Source organism: Mercenaria mercenaria, chromosome 17 (assembly GCF_021730395.1).
Source record: "Mercenaria mercenaria strain notata chromosome 17, MADL_Memer_1, whole genome shotgun sequence".
Lineage (NCBI taxonomy): Eukaryota > Metazoa > Mollusca > Bivalvia > Venerida > Veneridae > Mercenaria > Mercenaria mercenaria.
In genome coordinates, this window is record NC_069377.1 from 4,303,042 (window position 1) to 4,330,877 (window position 27,836).

Genomic DNA, 27,836 nt, shown 5'->3' on the forward strand with positions numbered 1-27,836 from the left:
AAAACCGTATTTGACAGTAGCAGTAGCAGTAAGCAATGAGCATTGAGCAAAGTGCAGTAGCCGTAGCAGTAGCAGTAGTAGCAGTAAGCACTCGCAGTAGCAGTTAAAGTAGTAGCAGTGAGCAGTAACAGTAGCAATAGAAGTAGTAGCAGTGAACATTAGCAGTAGAAGTAATAGCAGTGAACAGTAGCAGTAGAAGTAGTAGTAGTGACAAATAGAGGTAGAAGCAGTAGTAACAGGAAGAATTAGCAGTATTAGCAGTGGGCAGTAACAGAAGAAGTAGTAGCGGTGTGTAGTAGCAGTAGAAGCAGTAGTAGCAGTAGCAGTGAGCAGTAGCATTGGGCAGTAGCAGTTTAAGCAGTAGTAGCCGTAGCATTGGGCAGTAGCAATTTAAGCAGTAGTAGCCGTACCATTGGGCAGTAGCAATTTAAGCAGTAGTAGCAGTAAGTAGTAGCAGCGATCAGTAGCAGTAGTAGCAGTAGCATTGGGCAGTAGCAGTTTAAGCAGTAGTAGCAGTAGCAGTAGCAGCGATCAGTAGCAGTAGTAGCAGTAGCATTGGGCAGTAGCAGTTTAAGCAGTAGTAGCAGTAGCAGTAGCAGCGATCAGTAGCAGTAGTAGCAGTAGCATTGGGCAGTAGCAGTTTAAGCAGTAGTAGCAGTAAGTAGTAGCAGTAGAAGCAGCAGTAATAGCAATAGCATTGAGCAGGCAGTAGTAGTGGTAGCAGTGAACAGTAACAGTAGCAATAGTAGCTGGGATCAGCAGTAGCTACTAATGCTTCTGCCAATTTCACGTTTTTGGTACTGCTTCTGCTGCTACTGCTCAATGCAACATTTGCTACTGCTACTGATATTGCTGCTCACTGCAACTGCTACTATTGCTAATGTTACTGTTGTTATTGCAACTGCCAGTCATGTTATACAACTGCTGTTACTCACTGCTACCGCTACTTTGGCTGCTGCATTTGCTTATATTGCTATTGCTAGTGCTGCTTCTACTACTACAGCTACTGTTATTGCTGCTATTGCTACTTCCAATTTCAAGATTTTGCTATGTTTCAGCCAATTGTACAATTGTTCTACTGCTACTGCTACTGCTGCTGCTGCTACTACTACTGCCCCTCCTTTCATATCGACTATTAATTAATAAAAGGATTCATCGCTGAACAATCTTTAACCAGTAACAAAACACTCGGTTACATTAATAGATATTCTAGGTATCAGTGCACCCAAGTTCTATATAACGTATTTGAAGCTAGAGTACCAAAACCTTAACATTTAAAATATATGCTATACATGGATTTAACCTGCGCTCATCATGCTACGTTTTAGTCTTCCTGTTGCATAATAGCCTTTCTTTAAATTAATGTAGATATTGTGCATAGCGAAAATGTCATTTTATCAGAATATTAGATCTACTTGTTCAAAAGAATTTGCCAAATAATAGTATGCTAATAAATACTGCATTTTAAATAAATCTTTTTCTCACACTTCTGAAATCATAACGTTGATTAAATCGAATAAATTTATATATATTCAGTAGTTTTTGCTTTTATCTTTATGTACCGATCTAAAAAATTTTAAGTGCATTCTATTGCCTCCTCTTCTCTAGCAAATCAAATATAAGCCTGTTTTACATACGCATGAATAGTTAACCCAATCATTTTAAAATGAAATCAATTTCATTTTAAACCAAGCTAACTGGGTCAAGATAGATTATAACTGTTTAATTAAAACAGAAATGATAGAAATTTGAAGTTGTTTTTCACGAAAAACGTATGTCTCCCTAGGGCTGTCATCGATAGAAACGATATCGATGTATCAACGATATTTTTTTGTCGATCGATTATCGATTCCCATTTTCAAAAATCGATATTTTACAGAGAGAAAAAACTATCCAGATAAACACTCAGACCCTCAAAAACTATTAAGTTCACAAAGTTGTAAATTTGGATAAATGCAAAAGAGAAGTGGAGGCAAAATAAAAATGAAAGATTTTATTAATTTTTATTATTTTCTTTAATTTCATAAATACAAATACAACACAATCAAACAGTAATATGAAAAATAGGCAATAAAACTAAAAATAGCATTTACAGGAAGGTATATAGTATGCATAGGAACAAATAGATTGTAAATCTAACTTAATAATCGATATATCAATGTATCGTCGATATTTGTCTTCTGATATATCGGTATCGTCGATATGCCTAAGACCCAATCAATGACAGCCCTATGTCTCCCACCACTTACCATGCATAAATAGTAAAATGCCAAAATTTAAGGGCCATAACTCCAGGGAAAAACCACTGAACCATAACATTCCCCTGATATACACAACTAAGCTTGGCAGCGGTAACTCTCTTGTGAAGTTTGGTGGAATTCCATTTAGTATTATAGAAGAGGTTGGAAAGATCAAAGAATTTGACAAATCAAGGGTCATGACTCCACTGAAAATCATTTAATCAGAATATGATGATAATATGCACAACTACGCTTCACACTAATCACTTGTGAAGTTTGGTGACATTCAGCCTAGTTGTATGAAGGAAGTAGAGTAAAAACTGAAAATATGACAAATCAAGGGCCGTAACTATGCTGAAAATCACTGAACCGAAACATGCCGAATATATGCATAACTAGGCTCTGTACTGATCACTCCTGTAAGGTTTGGTGGAAATTCGCCCAACATAATAAGAGAAGAGGCTAAAACATAATAAAATATGACGAATCAAGGTCATGCCATATGCATGACTAGGCATGAAAATTATCACGTTTGTGACGTTTGGTGGTTATTGCAGCAGCTGTACAGACAAGGTAAAATACAACAAATCAAGGGCCATAACTCCATTGAAAAACATTGAACCGGAACATACCAACAATATGCACAATAAGACTTGGCACTAATCACTACTGTAAGGTTTGGTTGTAATCCGTCCAAATAATATGAGAGAAGTGACCACAACTTCATAAAATTTGATGAATTAAAGGTCATAGCCCTGCTGAAAATCATCGAACATGAAATGCCGAAGATATGCATAATGAGACTTAGCACTCATCACCCCTGTAAGGTTTTGTGGAAATATACCGAATAAAGAGAAGTTGCCAGAACATCATGAAAATTGATGAATCAAGGGTCATAAACCCGCTAAAAATCAACAAACTGAAAAATGCTGACGATATGCACAACTAGGCTTAGCAATTATCACTCTTGTGAAGTTTGGTGTAAATCAATCCAGTAATGTCGAAGGAGTTGCCTGGATAAACTTTGTGACAGACTGTCAGACAGACAGCACTATATCAGTATGTCTCCCCCACTACATGTATGAGACATAATTATCCACAATTCAGGTTTACTTTCCGAAGGATTTTAGCAGTATTGTTTACTATGGTGGTTGATTTCTGCCATTTCGCGTTTTCGCCCCACGAACCCGCCGAGCGAAAACACGAGAATTAACGAGTCAAAATGGCGGGGGCGCGGGGCGAAAACTCGCTATTTAGCGGGAGCGCGGGGCCAGAGTTAGTAACTGGTATGTCGGGGGCGCGGGGCGAAAGCACGATAATTAGCGCTGCTTAAACGTCGAGTTTTCGCACCGCGCCCCAGACATTCCAGTTACTAAATCTCGACTTTTCGCCTCGCGACCCAGCTAATTATCGTGTTTTCGCTCCGCCCCCCCCCCTCGCTTAATAGCGAGTTTTCGCCCCGCGCCCCCGCCAGTTTTACTTGTTAATTCTCGTGTTTTCGCTCTGCGGGGATCATTTTATTTTGCTGAAAGGGACAATTAGAAGTTTGAATGCCATAGTAACTGAATTTGCGCAAGATTTCGCAGCAGAGCAAACTGAATTCACGACCGTATAGCTTTACATCTATTTAAAAGTGGTGGATATAATATATCCGAAATCGTTTATTAGAGAATTTTAATTGCTAAACAATTCTATTGAAGTCCCCGGACTCTCGTTTAGTCTGACCTTGTGACTTCCTTTCCAATATCTGCTGAGAAACAAGCCTGTAACAAACTTGCAGCTTCTCATCAAATAGAACCAGAATAAAACTGTTGCTTAGCGCTCAAAAACGGACTGATAAGTAAATAACACTGAAAAGTCGGACATATTATTATCGTTATTATATTATTTTTAAGTGTCATATATATTCAGAGTTTGATCAATACCTTCTTTTACATATATGACCTAAATTTATGATAATATTGATATGAAATACGATTCCATATATGGCCTTGAACAGTTTATTTATTTATCTATGTTGGGTTTAACGTCAAAGGTCATGTTGCGACTTTCCAGCTTTTGATGGTGGATGAAGATCCAAGGTATCCCCCGGGCATTATTTCATCTCGGGCGGGTTTTTTGGGTAGAACCACCTACCTTCCCTTAGCCAGCTGGATAGTTTCCTCACATGAAGAATTCTACGCCTAAAGGGAGCCTCGAACCAACATCGGTGGTGGGGAAAGCTGTTTGAAGTCAGCCATCTTAACCACTGAGGTTGTATGATCATAAATGTTACAACATCTCTGACCTTAATTTAATGTCATTAGAATATGGGCTTCTTTCCATTGATAACTAAGATTCCATCTATTTTTTGGGCACAAATGAAAATATAAGATTCCCCGCGAGATAAAAGGAATATTGACAGTGCAGTTTTGACGACTTTAAGATATCGGTTAGCTTATGAATAACTTATTAAACTACAAGTATACTGATAACTTGATGAAAGCAATTTTTGGAAAATATTCACTGACCAAAATTGAAGCTTTTATTAACCCTTACCATGCAGGACACGACTGATTCTGCCTTTACAACCAGTGTAGATGTGCAGGCTGATCATGATCTGCACTGTTCGCCATTCAGCCAGTATATGTTTGGTAAACACCCCTTTTAATAGTTAATGGAACTGTCCAAATTGGAAGACGGTCGAGTTCATTATAGAAATTTAGCAGGGTAAGGGTTAAGAAGTACAATCACAAACGGCACAGAAAAAATAGCAAACTACAAAGTACAAAACTAGAAGCTTTATTCATTTTCATGTTAATATCGTGAATATATATATATGTACATGTATAATAATGTAAATATGCGAATGCGTGTCAAGTTAAAGAAAAATAAATAGACTTGATAAACAATCTCAAGTACATTCTGTTGTATAGTATCAGAAAAAATTATAAAACATACCGTCAAAACAAGAAATTTGGGTAGGACAGAAAATAATGCCCCTGACAAGCGAGTCTTATGTCTTTTTTTTTTTCAAATGATATAATTCACTAATCGAACTCTTTAAATGAAAAAAGCACAATCGTTTTGCAAATCTGGTCTAAAAATATGTAAAAGACCAACTAGTGTAAGTTCAAAAACAATTGTAGAGAATTAGAGAAAGAACTGTTTTTAAGTGTGTAACAGTGCACTAGTTTTTCGAACATAAAATTTGCTGTAGCAAGGATTTTCAATCATACTTTTGTATTGAAAACTGTTTAGGTAAGTCGATATGTAGACCATGTACAGATCAAAACATCCAACCTGCCATTCTTCAGTTTGCATTTGAGAGTAGAATTCTTTCCAGAAAGAAAGCCGTCCACTTGGCTTACAGAAATAAGAAAATGTTACTTTGCGTTATTCCCCAAAACGAGGTGACGTTTTCCATGACAACTAGACTGTATGAAAAAGAACATTTTTGAAGTAACTAAGAAAAGATCAACAGCAAAATCTAACAATTAGCTGATGTGTTTTAGTAAAGGATATAACACGATTCTCAAAGTAATTTTCAATTATCTGTCATCAATATCAACATGAAAGTTAGGTATTTTGATCAGAGAATTCATGTGTCAAATGAGTTAAACTTAACGATTCTTTTTCATTATAACCGCATTACATTATGACCCGGTCTTTGAACCACGTAGAAAGGTTGCTCGTTGCTATGGTAGTATCGAGGTTGCTGGACGTAGGCCCGTGGGGCGGGGTTTTGGTAGACGGCTGGTTCCTGAATGTAGACTGGTTGGATTGGTTGCGCTAGCGCACGTTGTGCCTGTTGATGTGATATATCGTTACGGTTTGGCGAAGGTGACATTTGCTCCACTTGATGTAAGGTCCGTTTGACTTCCGGACTCTCATATGGGCCGTGGTCTTCCGTTTCCTTGAAGCCAGGGTTGACCTCTCCTGAAATTTACTTGAATTATTTTGCAAGCCAAGAACATATAATATATAATGATATAACTAATGGAAAGGTAGGTCATTAGTAAAACGGAATGCATTTCATGCAGCATGACTAGACCCAGTCATTTCCAGGTGACAATTTTCTTTCACAAATTTGTCTTTCGTAACTTTCATTTCTCTATAAACGGATGTGGATATGTTTCTTATGGCTTTAGCGCCGTTTTATTTTTCTATAGTATTTCCGTTATGTCTAACTGCTTACAGTTAACATAACCAGTGGTTTTGGATTCTGTACCAGTGCTAAACATGTTTCTAGCAAGTAACTGCCAACTTCTCCACTTTGATCAAAGGTGGAGGACGTGATAATATTAGTTTCCAGTAATAAAAGTCGTATGTTTCATGGTTTGGCTCTTTGGTATCAGCACATAGAGATTGGACAAGGGAACAGTTGACCACGGTTACACAGCTATAATACCAACGAATCAGCAGAACGTTTACTTTGTTTAACGTTTGAAAATCACTTAATACTTACTTGAATTTAAATTCACATTTCTGTAAATTTCAAAACGTATCCTAACGATTGAAACATTTCAGAAGATTTTGTTGCGTTCAACGTTGCAGTGACACAATTATAGGTCATATGGCGACTTTCAAGCTCTGATGGTAAAGGAAGACCACAGAGGCCCCTGCCAATTGGCTGGCTTCCTCACATGAAGAATTCGACGCCCCGAGGGAGGCCCGAACCCACATCGGTGAGGGGCAAGTGGTTGGAAGTCAGCGACCTTAAACATCATGCCACGGAGGCCACTCCAGAAGTATAAATGATGGCTGATGTGCGAAAACCAACATTAGCGCTTGCAACCAGCAAGGCTCCAGATCAAAGCACATCCGTACTGTGTGTTTATATAAATTTCAGCACTTGTATGCATCTGATTAGCGAATGCACGAAATTAATGTGCACGCTGATCTGGATCCATACCGGTCGCAAAACCCTAACGTTGATTTTCGCACAGCGGCACTCATCATTTTTATTTGTAAACAATAATGGGGAATCTATGAAATGATAACTTTTTTGTTACAATGATAACTGATGTTGATCACTCCGAGGTAAATTATCTAAATGTATCAAATGTGATACGTACCATTTATCTTTTCGAAAGCTGAAAAATACAAGTGAATGTAAATGTAAGAACACAAATTATAATATTTCCACCAAAATAAAATGTAGCAGAAATTCTAAACGAAATATATTTTACATATCTATCATCATACTTTGAATGAGTTATGACACAATATTTTGAGTTTTAAAGATTATACGTAAAAACTGGACGCAGATATATCTTATTTAAGAAATAATGTATAAAAACCCCGTGTTTTTTAACGTTATTAATACACGGAAAGAGGTTATACGTCCGCGGAATAGTTTCACTAGGGCGTAGCCAGAGTGAATTATTCTGGTGACGTATAACCGATTTTTAGTGTATTAATGTAGGTAAAACACGATTTTGCTAGTCATTATTTCGATTCTAATATGCCCTTAATCTAAAAATAGTAGCGCTCTTTCTTGGTCGCAACAAAAACATTAACGTCATCGCACGGTAACGTGACGTCATTTTAGCGTAAGCGTGTTTTAACAGAAACAATCATATTAGAATTCTTCATATAAAGCGTTATACACCAAAGGTATGGTCTTCGAATCCCAATCGCTGAGAGACAAGTCGGTCGGTCTGAAGTCAATCTTATCTACTCAAAATTATCTATCCATATTTCAAAAGGTTCTAGACGTTCCCTTACTTAAAAATATTCTACACGCCAATTATTTTAAACAGTCCTTGACGCCACCCTTATTAAAACAATTCTAGACGATCAGAAACGGTAAAATATGAGAACATGCACCGGTAAGGTAGTATCAAACATGAAAAGTACCGCGGAATTTCTAAATCCTTTGCTTCTTTAGCGGCTTCAAAGAAGATTTCCACAGTTTTACGTATAGCCAGATAGGTACAAATATTAGGCTTGAGCCAAAAACAATGAAAACAGTTACTTGATAAAATTGAAAGAAAAAATAACTCCTTATTCAATGGTTTTGACTGATAGTAACTTGAGAATCTTACCTTGGGTAACCTTAACAGGACCGGCATTGTCTAAGATTTGTAGAATATTTTCTATATGCCCATGTCCGTAAGCTTCAACTGGGTAAGCCGGTTCATTATGCTTCGGTATATCCAAACCTGAATAATAAGTTAAACTTTACTCTGCTAAATTTCTAACAAGAGCACCGCCTTGCGGGTGCTGACGCTCATCTGATTTTTTTGTGTAATACAAATATTGTCCTACCCATGGTTTTCTAAGTCTAAAAAGGGCCATCATTCTTGCAAAAAGCAGGATAGAGTTATGTTTCTTGATGTTCAGTGTCCACTTATGATGGTGAAAAACTGTTGCAAGTTTTAAAGCAATAGCTTTGATAGTTTATGAGAAAAGTTGACTTAAACATAATACTCAACCAAGAAAATGATTTTCTAAGTCCAAAAGGACAATAATTATTGCAAAAAGCAGGATGGAGTTATGTTGCTTGCTGTACAGGGTCAGCTTATGATGGTCAACAAGTGTTGCAAGTTTCAAAGCAATAGCTTTGACAGTTTAAGAGAAAAAGTTGACCTAAACATAAAACTTAACCAAGAAATCTGATATTTTCTAAGTCCAAAAGGGGCCATAAATCTTGCAAAAAGCAGGATGGAGTTATGTTTCATGCTGTACAGGGTCAACTTATGATGGTGAACAAGTGTTGCAAGTTTTAAAGCAATAGCTTTGATAGTTTAGGATAAAGGTGACCTAAACATAAACCTTAACCAAGAAAACTGATTTTCTAAGTCCAAAAGGGGCAATAAATCTTGCAAAAAGCAAGATGGAGTTATGTTTCTTGATGTACAGGGTCTGCTTATGATGGTGAACAAGTATTCCAAGTTTCAAAGCAATAGCTTTGATAGTTTAGGAGAAAAGTTGACCTAAACATAAAACTTAACCAAGAAATCTGATATTTTCTAAGTACAAAAGGGGCCATAAATCTTGCAAAAAGCAAGATGGAGTTATGTTTCTTGCTATACAGGGTCAGCTTATGATGGTGAACAAGTATTCCAAGTTTCAAAGCAATAGCTTTGATAGTTTAGGAGAAAAGCTGACTTAAACATAAAACTTAACCAGGCAACGCCGACGCAGACACAAGGCAGTCTGAAAGACAGCTAAATCCCCCGCCACTGCTATGGATAGTGAAAGAGTAAACCTTTGATTTTAGCTGTGACCTTGACCTTGAACTGACATGGCTGACTCATGAATTCTGCACAACGTCTGGATGAGGTGATCATTTGACCCAAGTTTCATGAAAATCCTTCAAGGGGTTTAGAAGATACAGAGCTGAAACATTTGACCTTCAGTTGTGACCTTGACCTTGAGTTGACATGGCTGACTCATGAGTTCTTGATGAGGTGATTATCTGACCCAAGTTTCATGAAAATCCTTCAAGGGGTTTAGGAGATACAGAGTGGACACAAAAATGGAAGGCTCAAACCGTCGACCGTTAGTTGTGACCTTGACCTTGAGCCGGCATGATGAGGTAATCATTTTACCCAAGTTTTATAAAATTCCTTCAAGGGGTTTAGGAGATATAGAGTGGACACGAAATGGAAGGCTCAAACTTTTGACCCTAAGTTGTGACCTAGACCTTGAGCCGGCATGACTGACTCATGGGTTCTGCACATCGTCTAGATGAGGTGATTATTTGACCCAAGTTTGATAAAATTCCTTCAAGGGGTTTAGGAGATATAGAGCGGACACAAAATGGAAGGCTCAAACCTACCTTTGACCTTGAGTTGTGACCTTGACCTTGAGCCGACAAGGCTGACCCATGGGTTCTGCACATCGTCTTGATGAGGTGATCATTTGACCCAAGTTTCATGAAAATCCTTCAAGGAGTTTAGAAGATATAGAGCGGACACAAAATGGAAGGCTCAAAACCTTTGACCCTAAGTTGTGACCTTGGCCTTGAGCCGGCATAGCTGACTCATGGGTTCTGCACATCGTCTTGATGAGGTGATCATTTGACCCAAGTTTCATGAAAATCCTTCAAGGAGTTTAGAAGATATAGAGCGGACACAAAATGGCAGGCTCAAACCTTTGACCTTGAGTTGTGACCTTGACCTTGAACCGACAAGGCTGACTCATGGATTCTGCACATCGTCTTGATGAGGTGATCATTTGACCCAAGTTTCATGAAAATCCTTCAAGGGGTTTAGGAGATATAGACCGGACACGATTTTGTTATGGACGGAAGGACGGACGGACGGAAGGACGGAAAGACGGAAGGACGGACGGACGCAGACCATTCCTATAATCCCTCCGCCACGGCGGGGGATTAATAAATATGCTATTTCTTCTTTTACTCCGAAGGCCACATAAAAATATTAATATTGTTTTAAAAAGTCTACAATAAAAATAGAGAAGGCAAGTGTTAACCTCTAATTTCTATCTCCTCTGGTACCCTCAGCACCCTGAGTAACCTCAACACTCCAAATACGAGCAGACTGGTGACAGCAGCCCACGCTGTGATTGTTGCCAGTCCAGCAAGCTGCCAGGCGAAAAACTGAAGAAAAAATGTAAATTACACCAATGAAAAGATATGTCTTCCTCATAAAATGATTAAAAGTACATCTTTAATGTATCTCTTCCATGCTGAGGTAAGTATCATCTCTTGTACCTCACATGCAATTCCTTACACAGAATCCCCATACCTAAAGAAAACTTGATGTTGCACGTGCAGTATCATGATGACACATGTATAAAAAATATCACGTAAGTCTTAAGATATATATCAGGTCCATAAGAAAAAGTTAGTTGCAAATAAGTTGCGATATCACGACCGTACACGCTTAAAAATAACCCTTGCCGCGGTTTACATGATATTTATCGGGTCCACAATATCTCGTTTCGCACGTAAATAGATACTGAGCAAAATCGAGTACACGTCATAGAAAAGGATGTTTACGTATACATAGAATGTCACTATTCCTAGGGATTATCGGCTATAAACGGCTCTGAATTTACACTCTTCCAAAATATCTTAAAACAAGAAAACCCTTGTCATTGTATGTTCAAATTATCTATTAAGGTCTGCACTATGCCTTTAACAATGCAATCGGCATACCTCGCTACTCCACACTGTCCTGTGTGTCGTACTGCTTTTACAGTAGTGCACAATATTCCATGCTGCAATATGCCATATAAGTTGCTGCAGTATGCCATATAAGTTGCTGCAGTATGTCGTCTATTAGGCAAACTGCTGCAGTCGGCATACCGCGTCGTGACAATCAAAGACAAAACTAAACAGCTATTAGTTTTAACATAACAAATGTTCCTTTAAATACCATCATTTAGGCAAACAAATTTACCATTCCTGAGCGCTTATCCCAGTTGTAAAGTATTCCATCTTCTTTGTGAAAGAAAGCAAGAGCTATAACTCCCCATGATCCGCCTCCAAAATGTACTGAAAATGTGTGTCCATGGTATAGGTAAGGGGAAACAATTATTCACAGATTTAATGATCATTTAAATTTAAGTCAGTTCCCTTAATATGATAAACTGCGATTCACTACGAAGCAAACAATGCCTGGAGTGGTGTTTTAAGTGTTTGAGCGATGGCCGCGCAACCTGGGAGTCCAAGGTTCGAACCCTAGTAGGGTCACAACAACATCTCATATGACAAGATATGAAAAGCGGACTCGAGAGGACTCGAGAGTAAGTTCAAACATCATCACATTCAAGCTAAAATTATTATATCTAGACTAAATATGTCTGTTGTGTAGAGGTAATTGAGGGGTTATATGACCAACTGTATCTTACCTAATGTGTCTCTTCTATTGAGTGATGACTTTAACATGTGTTATACTAAAAGCAGATCAAGGATTCAAACCCGTTCCTCCCCAAAATTTCTAATGTGTTAAGGAAATTCTAATCTGTCAGGTTTTGAGAAAGAGAAATATATTAGTCTATGTCAAATATGCATTACCAGCAACTGCATCCAAGGGATCATCTATCTTCAAGGATCTGACAATCCACGACCAAAGATGGAACGATATACCGGAAATACAACCAATTACGCATGCGCCGTAAGTATACATCACATTACATCCTGCACAGGCAGCAACCTGAAAAATATTAGCAAAAAGGGTCATTAAAAGTCATTAAAATATTAACAACGTGTAAGATTTGAGGAAAGAGAAATAAATCATAACCAGAGGACCATGATGTCTCCAGATCGCTCGCCTGAGTTTCACTGCTTGCTCGAACAGTTGTGTTAAAAAGTCACGCAAGGGAATTTGTAAAGTTATTTTCATGTAGGGGCAATGTTTTCTGACAAATAGATTTTTAAGGTTTCCACAAAATAAAGACGGGTAGGTAAAATGTGTGTGTGGTGGTTAAAAGTGGGAGATGTGTCGGCGTCGCAAGAGAAGAAGGCTTTCAAAATTTTCCACATAGCTATATAGGGGAAATAGCCCCACTCCCTAGCGGCCATACTTTTTATTCCTTGGCAGAATTTCACCCAAGGAACACTTCTGTGAAATTATTTATCGAGTGAACGGTTTCGGAAGACAAAATTTTCATTTTTTTTGTCCGTTTAGCCAACCGCACCATGGCGGCCATGTTTTTAACGGAAGGACTTTCAAATTGGTAATCGGTCACTTATTAAACATTGCTTTAAAGTTATTTTGAAATTAGGCAAGTGGTTTCAGAGAAAAAAAAGTTTTCCATATAGCCCGCGCCCCCTGGCGGCCATGTTTTATGACGAAACAGAATTTTCTGACAGATTTTATTAGGGGTCTACGGGGTCACTTATGATCTGAAGACATTTGGAAGAGAGGACACTCAAGGAACATTTCTATCCAACTATTTCAGTATCAGACTAGCGATTTCTAAGGAATATATTTGATTATTTTGTATTTAAATTGCCATGGCAACCAGAATTCTCAATGAATTAAATAGTTTGAAGGAATCTGAGAAGGGACCGCCCAAGAAACATTCCTGGGAAGTTTGGTTGAAATTGGTTTGTTGGTTAAGGAGGAAATGTTCTTTAAAGAGATTGTGGACGAAGGATGTACGGAAGGACATCTAACGTTCCTAAAATCTCACCATGAACACTCTGTACTCTGGTGAGCTAAAAAGCGAGTAATCGTAAGATTAAAAGAGACCATTTGTTGCTGAAACATGTTCGCGACAGCCTTATTTGTGATTAAAATCAAGGTAGACAACGTGTATTTACCGCGTTCATTTTATTATTATGACTTATTATGAAAAAAAACGCAATCCTCTCTATATGAACATACTTAAGATTCGCTTCAATGAACTTGTCTTCCTGTTTTGAACATATATTTATGCAAATTTATAAATCATTGACAATTTAAAGAAAGTTGCTTAAACATACTTGCACATTTTTGAGTCAAAAAAATTATTCTAAAAGTTTAAAGAAATAAGATAAAATAGATACATATTATGCTATAAAAGTCATTCGCATACATATATAATTATTATGTGTTATAGAATAATGCCTGTGTTTTAAACACCCAGGCTAAAAAGTTAGTTTATAAAAACGCTACTTCCTCCCGGATGCTATATTAATACTTCAATGCTATGAAATATTTTTTTACAACCGATGGAAATTATAACAAAAACATTCCTTCTTGAATTTTATCTATAGCCACATCTATTTTATTCTTTATATATATACTTTATTTTATTTCTGAAAGTTTTTCACTAGAATTTTACTTTCTACACCCCTAGCGTGGTTTCTAGCCTTCAGCGGTGAGAGGCAAGTGACTAAAGTGCCTCACAATAAGCAGCTTTAAGCATTCGGCCACGGAAGCCCCTATTTTTTTTTACGAAAGTCATAATATTTGTAATGATACAAAATGTACGCATATTCAAGATTTAAAAAAAAAAACAGAGTACAACTTTGGCGCCATTTATGAACAGGTAGCTTTAATATAACATAATATTAAATGCTTTTTAAATGAATAATGTCTCGTCGAGTTCAATAGAATGATCATTCTTCATTCAATTTCAAACTTAAATGATAAATGTAGACGAAAGAAATACTAAGATTTAAATGTTGCATGTTTTGCATATCTATATGATGAACGATGCGAACGACAAGAAGAAGAAGAATATGATGAACGTTGATAAATGAATTTCAAGCTTGTTTAAAACGCAACTTATCCTTTAAACGACTGGTCCATTTACCGTGACAACACTCAACTTACCATTCCAGTTAGTGCCCCGTTTATGGTGATGAGCAAGCTCCAACTTCTGTTTCCAAACAGCGGGGATCTGTTGATTATCAGGGAAGAGAATGCAGCAAATGAGGCCGAGATAATTGTGTTCACGACGGACAGACTGATAGCTGCGCCGTCGCCGGCATTAGAAATACTCGTCTGAGATCCGCCGTTGAAAGCAAGGAATCCAAAAAATAGGATAAAACCACCCAACGCAGCAATCTGGAGAAAAAGAAAAAAATATCTAACCCATATAAATTGTTTTGGCGTGTCAAGCAAAGTTGTTTAATCACTACATCTGCATACCTACATCAGTTCATCAGATATACCACGTATGGTACCTTTTACTTACTTATTATCGCATTAGTATTAAGTAGTTGAATCTGCACTGGCGGCCACGTGTATTAAGCCATTTGTCTTAAGCAGCCAGCCATCTATAAAATATTTTTATTGCATTGATAGTGAAATGTATATTTTCAAATAACGTCGAAAATGTAATAAAACATATCGTATGATCGTAGCATGTCCACAGTTTGATTTAAAAGGCTGAAACATTTTAGCTGACAGTGAGCGCGGACGGGGAGGGGGCTAACCAAGGCAATGTCGTTTAAAAATTCACCCTTAGTATGTAACATAGACTGTGAAGTAAAAAGAACGTTTTATGAACAAATTAATCCTTTAGTGACTTAAACAGTATATAGTACAATGAAGAGTTTAAAATATAGACGTATGTTCAAACTGTGTCATAAACAGGCTTCGAGAAAGTATTTGGTTACAAACTCAATACTAAACCTATCAAAACAAAGGAACCACGCGGTAAGCATTTATGTATAATGGCCTTGAGTTTATTAACTGTGTCAAAAATTTGAACTCTGTCAAACTATGTAATCTGATTTTAAATGGCCTTAATTTGATACATGGTATTATTGTATTGCCGTATAATTATTCTTTTGCTGTCCGCTTAATAGAACAACCTGATAGCTTAAGACACTGAAAAGAAATAAGCTAGTTTTCTCAAGACAATATCACCATAAAAACTTGACTTGACATTTAGTGCTGAAAGGGTAATGAACGCAGTCAATGTTGCAAAACTTAGAGGTTCTGAAAAAAAAAACACGACGAATTCTTGTTGAGTTGTACAAGGTGAAAAATACAGTCACACGTATGATTTTATATAACCGTTCAGCATGTATGATTATTTTTGTAACAATTTACCAAAAGGAAGGTTCTATCGTTATTTTTACTCCCACCCCATACTGTTTAAAGTGCAGAAGTTGTTTGACTTTGGGTTTCGGGTAACTTGCACAGACACTTGGGGGTCAGCAACCCTCCCCCTCCCAAAACGCCCCTGTCAACCTTCAGCCAATATATTTTCGCCTTTTAAAACAAACTGAGCACACGTCTCGATCATACAACAACTTCTGTTTCAATTTCAACATGTTTAAAAACTTCCATATACTATCAATGCTCAGAAAAACACTTTTTATTGCATTGATAGTAAATGGTAATTTTTAAAACATGCTGAATTTGTAACAAAACATATTCAGTGTTTCTGATATATGTGCTCAGTGTGTTTTAAAAGACTAAAAATATTGGCTGATATCTGGCAGGGGCGGAGAGGGGAGAGGGCTTGACGTCCAAGTGTCTGTGGTAACTTGTTATACATTGTACATAGTATTTGTAAACTTACAGGAACAGAATGACCCCTGAGTTGTATGACAGTTTTTGTTTCTTTGTGAAAGCGTCCCAGTCTTGGCCCTAGAAGCAATGCCCCAACGAAAGCTGATGTACCTCCTAAACAATGGACTACCCCACTTCCGGCAAAGTCCTGAAATAATTTCAATCAAGGTTAGACAGTTCTAAATTATTAACTTCCTATAGCTTTCTGTATAAGACTGATAACATAGGCAAACTGACAAAAGAAGAACAGTCTTTCACTATCCTGAAATTCAAAATGTTAATATTTACAATTTATATGCATTTCAATTCGTTATAAAGCAAAAGCATAACTTTTCTTTTTCGATCTATAGATGCGAAACTTCTATTGAATTACACAGAATTTTGTATAAACTTATATTCAAATTGATAAATAAGTGTTAAATATTTCATTTTTTTTTATTTATTTCAAAACTGGCTTCATTATTGTTGAATTCTGTGGCTTCATTATTGTTGAATTCGAAGTTGAATTCAGATTTACTTATTTATTATACTGATCATGATAGCCGGTTAAATCTAAAGGATTTTATAAAGTCTAATCCATTTTACACTTATAAAGTGCAAATAGAACATTTTATGTGTTTTACCTGATAAGATATCTGTCCGATATCTCCCCCATAGTCTTTGCCCTTTGTTAGGAAGCCTCCGCCCCACACCCAGTGTGTAACCACTGGGTAGATAAAACCTGAAATATATAATTTAGACATTCTCTACCTTTAAGGTATAATACTTAGAGGACAGAATAGAGCGTGTTGCTTATTCATTTAGGGAAATGAACCCAAATGGCTCTTGTTCTGAGCAAACATAGAAAATTATTACATGAGTTCAAAACACATACAGATACTTCATTAAAATTGCTGAGTCGAAAAAGTGATGGCGTATTCAATTGGATGAAACTGCAACAAGAAAGTGTAACGGACAGAGGGACGGACGGTTCAAACCGTCTATACCGCTCCTGGGTCTTCGACATCGCGGGAATAACATTTCTGAATTTTCTTGTCATATACACATTATCTAGTATATACCTTTTCTGTATATATAAATTTCTGTGAGATGCCAACATTAATTTTAAGACGTTTCAGATTTATTACGTTTAATTAAGTGCAAAACACCTGTTTGTCATAATATATCACTAAAGGAAATTTGGCGACCTAAAGTACCGGAAAATAAGATTAAATGTTAACCCGGAGGGTATAAAAACAAGTTAAGTAAACAACTTAAAACCGGTTAAGATACAGTACATAGATATTTATACTACTTTTGCTTGCAATAAAAGTGACTGAAAGCCATAGTAACAAAATAACTATAGGATGTAATACACAGACCAATCAAAATATAAACCCGTCTTCTTATGAGGCTTCAATTTATACAAATGCATTTGGCCTCAACTCTGACGAAAACATGCAGATTTTTAATCGTCCCGTTTTGATTCCAACAAAAGAGACTGGTGTCAGTACTGCGTACCAAGCTGGGTTCGAACCCGCATCCTCCGGTTGAGGAGGGGACAATTTACCTACAAAATATTCGCTCTCAAACTTAAGGTGAACGTGTCAGTAAAAATAAAAAAGCAGGATAATAGCGATTCCGAAAGCAATAAAACTGATTAATATATTTGCTGAAAATGGCATAATGATGCTATACTGCATACCTGACTTACATGTTGACATGAATTCTTGTAAAAAGTCTCCTATACAAAACTATATGCCAAATATGTATGCTCTAGACCTTGAGGTTTTAAACATAAAGGCTTTTACAGTTTTTTTCCGATACATGTGACACCATTAGACAGGGCCATTTTTGACCCTGTGGATTAGATCTGAATGAACTTGAAAGAGAACCGCTAGACAATGCTACATGTCAAATGTTTAAATTCTGGGTCTTGTACTTTCAGACAGGAAGCTTTTTAAAGTCTATCTTAATATATAGGTCTGTTTGGTAAATGACAATCTCAGGAACAACAAGTCCAAGTTTAATCAATTTCCTCCGAATGATTTCAGAGGAGGAGACAAATTTTAAGTTAAATTGTTGGCGCAAGATACCGGACCATCCACCTATTCTGACAGTTCACCCTGGACGAAGTTCAGGTGAGCTAAAAAGGATTAATGGAAACTATTTTGCTCACCGGTGATAAAGAAACTGTATACGAAGTAGGCGAGAAATTCGCATCTCTCCGCTACAGCCCCAGAGACAATGGTGGCAGCCGTGGCGGCAAATGTATACTGGAAGAAGAAAGACGCGTACTCAGTGTCTGGGAGGTCGTAGGAGGCGAAATATTTATGACCAATGAAATCATTGCCTTCCCCAAAGGCAAAAGCGTATCCAATTAGCCAATATGCTACGCCTGAGACGACTGAAAAACAACAACAACAACAACAACATAAGAAACTTTAAAAGATACATATATCTAATTATTTTACTGAATATTCGGGTAATTAGGACATAATGTAAAACTCACTGAATACAGTTTAGAAAACACACGGCAGATGAGTTTCAACAATTGACACTAATAAATTAGACTGTCGTGTAATTAGAAACTGTTATTCAACTGACCAAAGTTCTTCCATAAGCCTCTGCTTTAATTTAAGCGTCTTAAATTTTGACCTCGACCTTAACTGGGAGGTTGTTCCTAAATACGGACACGTGTTTATTTCTTAGACGTGATTAAACTGTCAATTATCCGAAAAGAAAGGTTCAATCTACTGGAGTATTTTATAACTTACTCAAAATAAAATAAAATTGGAAACAATTTCATTGTCGATAAAGCACGATATTTCATCTAAAAATGCTGATTTAACGAGATAAGATGTAAAACTGTCAAATGTTATAGTCTGACTTTTTACATTAAAACTTTTTCGAATTCATTGTCATACTTTTCCCATAAAATTAATTTCCATAAATCAAAGTTAAAAAGATAGGCGGAGATGATCCGAACCATTCCCGTATTTGCACTGGTATACTTACAAGAGTCAAACACATTTTTGATGAGAATGTTGGTCACGTTTTTGCTCCGGACCGCCCCAGCTTCCAGAAAAGCGAACCCACATTGCATAACTGTAAAAATAGAGAGAAGAAAATTGATATAGTTTTTAGAAACAAATTAACATAATTATATTTTTGACAGCCTCAAAAATATCTATAATATATCTTTTACATGTTAAACATTCCTTTGTGGCGACTGACAGTTTTGCATCAGACCTCCCAAAACATATAAATATATTAGTTAGATGTCAAACATAAAAAAATCTTGAATAAATAATTTAGCCCCCAAAAGGTTTAAGATACCATCTTGATGTTATTCTAAAATGTACAAAGTATTTACGAATAATCGGGGGGAAAACCTGTATTATCAGGCATACAAGAATAAATTAATCACCAAATATCAGCAATATTACTGATCTGTGAGGTTTAGATCAGTTTCCAAATTAACAAAAATAGAGAATTCCATTTTTGTTTCTGTCTTAGCCTAAATCATAGATGAAACCAGGTCGACATGCTTCATTACAATCTTAACACTCCTATTTTTGCCGTTCATTTACGATTTTAATGGCAAAAGTTTTTTGAAGGAAATAAACCTATATCAACACAATCTTAATAAAACAAGCAAATTCCATGAATTTGAATCCCCCGCCGAAAGGGTCAGAGTTGAGGAACGGGAAAAAAATATATCCAGCAAAAAGTTAAGAATGTTACCAAGAAGCAAATAATTTCATTAGTCAAAATCAAATTAAAAGAAAATCAAATTAAAAGAAAATGAATGGTTGTTGTTGGGTGGGGGTGGGGGGGGGGGGGGGGGGGGGGGGGGAAGGATACAACAGTTTACATATTGATAGAAAATGAAAAATAAAAAAAATGGGGGCGGGGGGGGGGGAACCAAGGTAAGGTGGTGACCAGGTGTAGGTACACAACATCACATGTTTATAATAAATGTTCATGGAAAAGAATGAAAGAAGTTTAATGAAATTCTTCCAATTGGTTGGTTTGTTATGTACAGATCTGTGGATTTTTAAACAATTAAAGGGCAATGACTATATGGAAAATTGACCAATCAAAAAAAACTTGAAGGGCATCGTCGCAGTATCTTGGTTCATGTCTGTTTCAAGTTTGATGAAATTCTACCTGCTAGTTACTGAGGATTGGCTGCAGACGGACATTTTTCATTAAATCAAGGGCAATAACTCTGACGGATATTGACCTATCAAAAAAAAACTTGACCGGCATCAGCACAGTATCTTGGTTCATGTCTATTTCAAATTTGATGAAATTCTACCTGTTAGTTACTGAGAAATGGCTGCAGACGGACATTTTTTATTAAATCAAGGGCAATAACTCTGAGGGAAATTGACCAATCAATGAGTATACAAGAACGTGTGACGGACGGACGTACAGACAGTTCAAACACTATCAAGCCTCCTGGGTCATCGACAACCGGGGCCATAAAAACTAAATCCTGGTGGTTCGTCCGACGAGACAGCTAGCTCCACCACAATCATTCCGTTTGTGTCACACCAGGGAATAGTAGTTTCTTCCTTAGATTTAAAGGTCTGCCAGATCTGTTTGCTGTGAAGTAAGGCTGATATGTTGAAATGAATCATTCTTATATCGACCATATGGCATCTTACGTATGTTGAAGTTAACAGCAATTCGTTTTGCACTGCTCTTGTCGCATAAGCTTATCGTCTGCTAGATTCTACTTCGTCAACCTTCCACGAAGGACCTTATATACTGCCATTGCAGCCCCAACCTCGTCCTCTGTCCCTGTGGTCTCCTTGTCTACTTTCCTGGTTTGAATAATACCCTGGTCCGGTCGAACGTCACATCTAGCGCATATTACACCTAGCATGCATGTGAGTTTCCGTGTTGGCATCTCATATGTAATGTATTTAATACCCTCATTAAAATCTCTGTTAGATGCGAGTCAAATTCTCGGTTCATCTTGAGACGTCGTCATACACACGGGTATGAAACGTTGCCTGCGGCACAAAATGTGCCGCACTGAAATGAAGGCATCGTGCCTCCGACGGCGCAGGCATTGCGCAGGATGTTTACAAAAATAACGAGCAAGGTGAGTAAAATTGAATGTTTTTGGTTATTGTCTTTTTACAGTAAAATTTTTTTAGAAATCGGGGAATGCAGCGGGATGTAGTTGTGTCTTGCCGACAAATCCATGCTCAGTTTGGGAACAAATATGTAATATTGTTATTTTGCGCGTGTTTTTCATCGGATACAGTAACATGAAAATTACAAAAGCAGTGAATATTCCGAGTCATTTCATATCCTGCTGAAAAATGAATGATGTATTTCTGTAGTATATTATATAAAGACATGATATCTGATCAACTGAGATAAAATACATGTCAAGGAAAAGGCATATCCCCTCGTTCTGCCGACTTTTCAGTCCAGTGCCACAGGCATCTTGATGGTGCCGCAGACATCGTGAGAGGCGCAGTCATCTTGAATACTATTTTAGTCGGTAGTACGTGTAATTTCCACCATCTAACATGTATTGAAGTACAAAAATATCAATAACAAGGTTGTTCCTCCAGTTATTGTAGTAGTAAGACAAATCTTCTCAATCCGAACTTTGTACTGAATATTAATAGCTATTTTAGGAAGTTTGCAATATTTTTCTTGCTCTTCTGGAGGATAGGACCAAGTGCCTCCCAGTTGAGAAAATCACGTCATTTTGTATCGAATTTGGATTATTTTCTCCCAAAAAACAATATTCAATTTCCAAACATTCTCATTTGTAACAATTATTGATGCTTCGTTCAAAGCAAGGTATAAAAACCAGTATTTGAGCACAAAAACTATCATAACTTTTGTCATTTTTTAACCAATTTTGAAGTTTTTGTTTCAACATCAAGTTTTGTTGGGTTTTTTCTCTTTACAGTTTGGGCGTACTATTTTGATAAGCGATGAGCTGAATTTCGCCCCCTCCCCCAAACCCCCGAAAAAAAATGGCGAAAAATCACTGTTTTGGCTTTCCGAAGAAAAGAAACGCAAAAAAGACACAAAAAAACCCGTAAAAACATTAAACTTCCCTTAAAACGATACCGTTCCCAAGTTTTGTGTGGAAAAGAAGCAATGAAGTTATCGATAGTTAAATATCTTGTTTTTATTATATTTTCAGATGGATGTACATCCATTCAGTGTATATTAAAAGGAAAAGAAAATCATTTCTCCTTATGATCAGACGAAAATTTTATGTGTACAGTCAGTGCACAGACCTAAATCATAGTTGAACGACAAAGAGTGAGTAAAATACGTTAATATTTTTGTAGAATTTCAGAAATAATTAGAACAAGTTAAACCCCATTTTGGACAATGTTTTCATTGGTTCTTTTCTACTCAAAACTTTGGAACAGTATCATTTTAAATACTCTTCGTTCGTATGTAAATATCTTGACTTAACAGTGAAATTTGTGCTGATATACTGTTACAGAAAAACATGGCGCGAGATGAGCGAGAGAAATTTCATGTTTTTATGTCTGTGTTTTTGTTTTTTTTTTGTTTTTTGTTTTTTGTCTTATTGCGTTCCTTTTTTCGGAACGCCAAAACTGCGAATCTCAACATTTATTTATTTATTTATTTATTTTTATTTTATTTTTTTTTGGAGGAGGGGGAGTCTGGGGAGGGGGGTGAAATCAGCTCGCCGCCAATAAAAAGAAAGGTACGCCCAAACTGTAAAGAAAAATAAACTCGATGTTGAAACAAAAACATTAAAATTGGTTGAAAAATTACGAAAGTTATGACAGTTTTTGTGCTCCGATGCTGGTTTTCATACCTTGCTTTGAACTATAAGCATCAATAATTGTTACAAATTGGATGTTTAGTAATTGAATATTGCTATTTTACAGGAGAAAATGAGTCCCCAATCGATACAAAATGATGTGATTTTCCCTGGCCCAATTCCCCAAAACAGCGAGAAAAAATACTGCAAACTTCTTAAAATACTGTGAAATCATTAATATTCGTGGGGGACTAATTTTCGTGGATTTCGTGGTTGAGTCAATCCATGAAATTTAATCCCAACGAAAAAGTAAAATCCCCATTCATCTTATGTTCAAAAGTTGATATCCACAAATTCATATCCCCACGAAATTGCCGTTCTGACCAAAACCACGAAATTTCGTGCCCACGAAATTAAATGATTTCACAGTAGCTATTTATATTACAAAGTTCGGATTAAAAAGATTTGTCTTACTACTATAATAACTGGAGGAACAACATTGTTATTGATATTTTTGTACTTCAATACATGTTAGATGGTGGAAATTACACGTACTACCGACTAAAATAGTATTCAAGATGACTGCGCCTCTCACGATGTCTGCGGCACCATCAAGATGCCTGTGGCACTGGACTGAAAAGTCGACAGAACGAGGGGATATGCCTTTTCCTAGGCATGTATTTTATCTCAATCGATCAGATATCATGTCTTTATATGATATACTACAGAAATACATCATTCATTTTTCAGCAGGAGGTGAAATGACTCGGAATATTCACTGCTTTTGTAATTTTCACGTTACTGTATCCGATGAAAAACACGCGCAAAATAACAATATTACATATTTGTTCCCAAACTGAGCATGGATTTGTCGGCAAGACACAACTACATCCCGCTGCATTCCCCGATTTCTAAAAAGTTTTTACTGTAAAAAGACAATAACCAAAAACATTCAATTTTACTCACCTTGCTCGTTATTTTTGTAAACATCCTGCGCAATGCCTGCGCCGTCGGAGGCACGATGCCTTCATTTCAGTGCGGCACATTTTGTGCCGCAGGCAACGTTTCATACCCGTGATACACGTGTCTGTCACAGATGGTACGGGATGATACGCCAGCAATTACAGTGTTTAAGGATTTTCCGCATGTGATTCACGCATGTTTTAAGTATATTTTGAAATAGCAAGAACATTACACCCACTCCTGGGAAGTCGAAAAATAAAGATGTTATCTACTCACGAGGGAAGGCCATTTCGGTGATACGACTAAAGTAGCAATTATGGACTTTCATAAAACTTAAAACTGCCTATAATTATACCCATAAATATAACCTTTTGAAGGACAAGCAGCAATGAAGCGTGGTTTGATATCTTTATATTAAGTGTAAAAAGGCAATACGCGCGCAGATGGGTGTATTTCGTTTCCGTATTGTTTTTTTTTTCTTCAAATATTTACTACATTTGTATGTTTTACCTCCTACACGATTCTAACACTTAGATTTTCAATGGTTAAAGGGTGGCCACATGGTAACTCCCTATATTACTGTCGAGGTTTGGTAATTAAGTTAGCACCGACTATGCTTTCTGTCAAAATCAATACCTATATTTAATATAATTAGCACCTGACAACAAGAGCAGGGCTTTAAAGACCCACCACGGAATAATTGTTACTGTATTTTATTGTGTTTCAGTGATGGTAATTATGTATTGTTTGGGTTTACATGTATCTACTTAGTTACTACAGTTACAAATTGATAGTGGCATATATATAGGAGGCCAACACTTTAAGTGCATACTGGTCGAACACTTTTCGGTTGTGTTTTTTTCTTTCTATCAATGTAGCAGTATGCACAATACTTCATATAGATTAGTCAAAATTTCATAATTTTCACACGGTTAAATTAGATTTTATGTAGGTAAAACAAAAGACAGCATACAAAACGTAGCTATGTATTCAACGTTTCCGGCTTGTTGACAGTGGTACCCTTACACCACTTTCTGTTTTGAGAAATGCCCTTTGAACCTTCTCGAACTGCACTTATGCCATCTGCACAACCTATATTACTCATAACAATTAGCATAAAAGGAATTAATCAATGAAAAATGCACTTAATTATTTACGGAAGTAGTTGTGATTAGACCTTATGTAGTGATCGACCTTATTAACAACCTATACCAATCAGAATGAATCTAAGCCTCTTCCTTATTCCTAGTCTGGCTACCGACTAGATAATTTTAATTTTTTTAGAAAAAAAAAATCTTTTATATATTCTGACTTCATCAGTCTTGGCTCTGATTATCTATATCTTAAGAAGAAAAGGGACATAATTATACAAAATTTGAATAGCCTCAGGAGTTATCTCCTGTGAACAAAACATAGGGTCTGAACACAGACTACCTCATTCCCAATGAATATTCTTAATCTATTTTAGTCAAACTGGAGTGCAACTAGAATGGATGGACTTGGGAGTATTGGTTTGAGGTGTGAATGTTGGGGTGGTGGGGGTGCAGGGTGTTAGATGCGGGATGTTAAGAAACAACCTCAAAATAACACACTAAAGTAAATGTGTTGAGGACAGACAGATGAACGGCCAAACTGATATAATGAACGGTATTTCTATATTCCAATTCAATTTCACAACAGGGCAGGGTAGAATGTGACAGAGGCTGATATGAAGACAATATAAAGAAAAATAAGAAACTCAGAGAAATATTTGCTTTCGGGTTGTGGGGACAGACAGATGGACGGACATACAGACAATCTGACTTAAGTACTTGATCTTCTAAACGAAGATCTGAGAACGACCCATTCACATTCGTCTTCTGTATATTTTGGATTTCCAGTATTGCTATTTTTATTTTATCCAATCAGACGACTTGTTCGAATATCGAAGAGTAAGAAAAATGTGCAGTTATTCCAGGGCTCGAACCCGGGATCCTTCGCTTACAAAGCAAGTGGCCTACCGACTGAGCTAACCGGCTAACTGATAGCTTACGACATTAGAATTGTAAATATCAAAAGTCAAGACTACAGGTAGATTTGCAAGATGTTGTAAGTTAGGCCCTGATTGGCTAGCGAAAGGGTCGCCAGAACGAGGCAATGAATAGGTCGTTTTCAGATCCTATGCGTAGCGTAATAGGAGATGTACTTTAGTCAGATTGGACATACAGATCATACTTATGGAATTATGATGATGAAGACAAAGATAAAATATTATTGACTTATGATGTGAAGCTACAGAAAACATCATGTTCGAACTACTATGTTACGTGAAAACATTGAGTAAATACTACAATGTAGCACTGTTCTTTCACATGTCTTTTATTTGCGTTCTAAACGTAGGACTTCTAGACAATTCGAATGTCAAGCAGTCTGCAGTTCATTCAAGAGAATAGCCCTGTTTGCATGACAGAAATACCGTTCAAAATTACTTTGATTATATACATGTAGAAAGTTACCTGACTGTCAACATATTTTTGTATATCTTTAACATCAAACGATCAAAGTTATGTTCCACTTCATTTCACAAAAATACCAATAATAACAACTCTTATGATCGTACAATCGTCTTAATCACAAAATTACATGTTTATTGAATTGAGTCGGCATGTAATAATATTTTTAGATTGACAGATATTACTAATTTTATACATAGTATATTATTAAAATGTATGCAGTGGGTTTACTCTACATACATCAAACTAAAACTTATCGGACTTCATATGAGCCGTGCCATGGGAAAACCAACATAGTGGCTTTGCGACCAGCATGGATCCAGACCAACCTGCGCATCCGCGCAGTCTGGTCAGGATCCATGCTGTTCGCTAATGGTTTCTCTAATTGCAGTAGGCTTTAAAAGCGAACAGCATGGATCCTGACCAGACTGCGCGGATGCGCAGGCTGGTCTGGATCCATGCTGGTCGCACACCCACTATGTTGGTTTTCTCATGGCATGGCTCATATGGTTTTCTGGTTTACCAAAATTTCTGAGACTGAGAAACCTCGCGTACTAATGCTCACATAATCGAACCAGCCCAAGCCCATAATATCCACAAACATTATAAAAATCGTGTTTTAAATCAACACAACATACATAACGTCACGTCAGTGGTCAGAGATGATTGTCACATTATAATGTAGTATGGAATATGATAACAGAACAATACCCGGAGTCAAACAGCGAAAAGTAAACAAAGAAAAGAACTTCAAGCATGCAAAAAAAGAAGTAAACAGATACTGAAAATGATCATCTCCATGGAGATAGGAATCCATCTGATCCAACTCCTCCCAATCGTCATCTTTCCAGTTTGCATTCCTTTCTCACTATTACAATTTGAAATACGTTGAAATACATGTCGTACATGTGGCTAAATTATTCACTTATTCAGTTTAGCAGTATTAAGATTAACCCTTATCATTCTAGACACGACTGATTATGCCTTTGCGACCAGTGTAGATCTTGATCAGCCTGCACATTCGTGCAGTCTGATCAAGATCTACACTGTTCGCTATTCAGTCAGTATCTTTTTTGTAAGCACACCTTTTAGTAGTTAATGGCACTGTCCAAATTCTCAAAATGGACAAGTTCGTTATAGAAATTTAGCAGGGCAAGGGTTAGAACCATTACCAAATATAAAGGAAAACTGTTTGAAGTGGCTGGAAAGAGTCTGGGAGGGGGTGTCTGTGGGTTGGTGTGGCTGAGGAATAATAATCATGTCTATAAGATATAATTTCGTTCAAGAATTGCATGAAAATTATATTCAAGGGATCGGGAAGGGACAAAATGAGAAAAGGGGTTGGAGAAGGATTGGGATGGGTATGAGGGACTGAAAAAAAACAATAAGATATAAAAGCGTGAGGAATATAAAAATGAATGGACTGTGTATACAGTGGGTGTTATGGATGGAAAGAGTGATA

At 36.9% G+C, this 27,836-nt stretch overlaps 1 protein-coding gene across 1 annotated transcript in view; it reads right to left on the reverse strand.

The window, feature by feature from the left end:
* The window catches only part of LOC123536390 (uncharacterized), a 45,962-nt gene that overhangs the window by 10,405 nt on the left and 7,721 nt on the right, over positions 1-27,836 (reverse strand). The window contains exons 2-12 of the mRNA XM_045319546.2: positions 19,151-19,240; positions 18,312-18,539; positions 16,777-16,874; positions 16,164-16,301; positions 14,462-14,695; positions 12,214-12,352; positions 11,597-11,691; positions 10,665-10,791; positions 8,270-8,386; positions 7,298-7,315; positions 5,867-6,158 (exon numbers count right to left, since the gene is read on the reverse strand). Coding sequence (XP_045175481.2) covers positions 5,867-6,158; positions 7,298-7,315; positions 8,270-8,386; positions 10,665-10,791; positions 11,597-11,691; positions 12,214-12,352; positions 14,462-14,695; positions 16,164-16,301; positions 16,777-16,874; positions 18,312-18,539; positions 19,151-19,240 — 1,576 coding nt within the window. The remainder of the gene's footprint in view (positions 1-5,866; positions 6,159-7,297; positions 7,316-8,269; positions 8,387-10,664; positions 10,792-11,596; positions 11,692-12,213; positions 12,353-14,461; positions 14,696-16,163; positions 16,302-16,776; positions 16,875-18,311; positions 18,540-19,150; positions 19,241-27,836) is intronic.